Source organism: Myotis davidii, unplaced genomic scaffold (assembly GCF_000327345.1).
Source record: "Myotis davidii unplaced genomic scaffold, ASM32734v1 scaffold1577, whole genome shotgun sequence".
Taxonomy (NCBI): Eukaryota; Metazoa; Chordata; class Mammalia; order Chiroptera; family Vespertilionidae; genus Myotis; species Myotis davidii.
This window is the reverse complement of record NW_006288857.1, coordinates 581,960-583,527: the sequence shown is the minus strand read 5'-3', so window position 1 is coordinate 583,527 and position 1,568 is coordinate 581,960. Positions and strand designations below refer to the sequence as shown.

The 1,568-nt window shown below is 60.7% G+C and overlaps 1 protein-coding gene across 1 annotated transcript in view; it reads left to right on the top strand.

The window, feature by feature from the left end:
• Positions 1 to 1,092: 1,092 nt before the first annotated feature.
• The window catches only part of DMRTC2 (DMRT like family C2), a 5,933-nt gene continuing 5,457 nt past the window's right edge, over positions 1,093 to 1,568 (top strand). Inside the window, 2 exon segments of the mRNA XM_006779535.1 lie at positions 1,093 to 1,316; positions 1,401 to 1,555. Coding sequence (XP_006779598.1) covers positions 1,093 to 1,316; positions 1,401 to 1,555 — 379 coding nt within the window.

Genomic DNA, 1,568 nt, shown 5'->3' with positions numbered 1-1,568 from the left:
AGGCCTCCGCCGCCCCGCCCCCTCCCCGGGACCCTGGGACCGGCCACTGTACAGCTTTTGGAGGGACAGTCGCTGAAAGGGGGGTTTTGAGTAACAGTGGCATGAGGGGGTGCACTGCGGGAGTTGGGATGGGCCCCCCGCCCCCCATTGCTGAGTGTGAGTAATGGCATGGAAAGTGTGGGGCACGGCGATGCGCAGATTTGCATCAGAGTTCGGAGACTGTGTTGGGGGCAACAGTGGTATTCCGCCCAGCACGTGGAAGGGGCTCAAAGCGCATTCCTGAGAGAATGAAAATAATTATTGCAAGTGGGGCAAGAACTCCCTGAGAATAATGGAATTCCTGTGGGTGCAAGAGAGTGACTAACCAAAAGGGTGGCAAGGGGGAAGGTGAATTGCAGGGCATGCATGAGCGGAAAGGGGAGCATAAACTATTTGTAAGAATTGGGTAAATGCAGGAGGGAGGGGGGATCATTGTTCAAGAGAAAGCCAGAAAACCTGTTGGAACAGGGTGGTGGTGGAAAGGGAAGGGAGGATTCCTTGCAGGGGGCAGGAGAGTGCGTGAGCAAGCCTAAAGCCGGGATTCGTGCGTAGGAAGGTACGGGTGAGCCGCAGAGAGTAATGCTTGGGTTGAAAGAATACATAAGAGCCTGGCCTTTGTGGCGCAGCGGCTGAGCATGAACCCAGGGACCAAGAGGTCACCAGCTCGATTCCCGGTCGGTCGGGGCAGGTTCCCCGGGCTGCAGGCTCGGTCCCGGTAGGGGGCGCGCAGGAGGCAGCCCATGGATGGCTCTGTCCCGGTAGGGGGCGCGCAGGAGGCAGCCCATGGATGGCTCGGTCCCCGGTAGGGGGCGCGTAGGAGGCAGCCCACGGATGTTCCTCTCTCATCAGTGTTCCTATTTCTATTTTTTCTTGGGAGGAAGAAGGCTGCCTGAGGAGGGGCGTGGGGTGAAGAAGGGAGAAGGGAGGGTGAAAGCTGAGCCCAGAGGGCAGGATGGAGAACCCCCTCCCCCATGCGGCCTCCCAGGGGCAGGAGGGCCGGTCAGGAGGCGGCTCACCGGGCCCTCCTGACCCTCCACTCCGGCCCCCAGGTCCATGGAACCTAATGAGATGCTCGCTGCCCACCGCTGTTCCTCCGACTCCGCCACAGGGGATGAGACCGGAGTCCCCCAGGGCACCGAGCTCGTGCCTAAGAGAGCGGTCAGTCGCTCTCCAACCTGTGCCCGCTGCCGCAACCACGGTGTCACTGCTCACCTCAAGGGCCACAAGCGCCTCTGCCTCTTCCAGGCTTGCGAGTGTCACAAATGTGTCCTCATCTTGTGAGCAGCGGGTCCAGGGAAGGGAGGAGGATGCGTTCCATTTCAAGGGTGGCCGATTTTTCACTCACACAAGCCTCCTTTCAGGGAGCGCTGAAGGGTCATGGCTGCCCAGGTGGCCTTGCGTAGGCAGCAGGAGGCACAGCTAAAGAGGCACCTGGCTCAGGAGCTGATGAGAGGGCCGGCTTCTCCTAAAGCTCACAGCCACGTCAAGAAGGCGGCCATGCGACCAGGGCTCCCCTGTGAGTGTCTCTG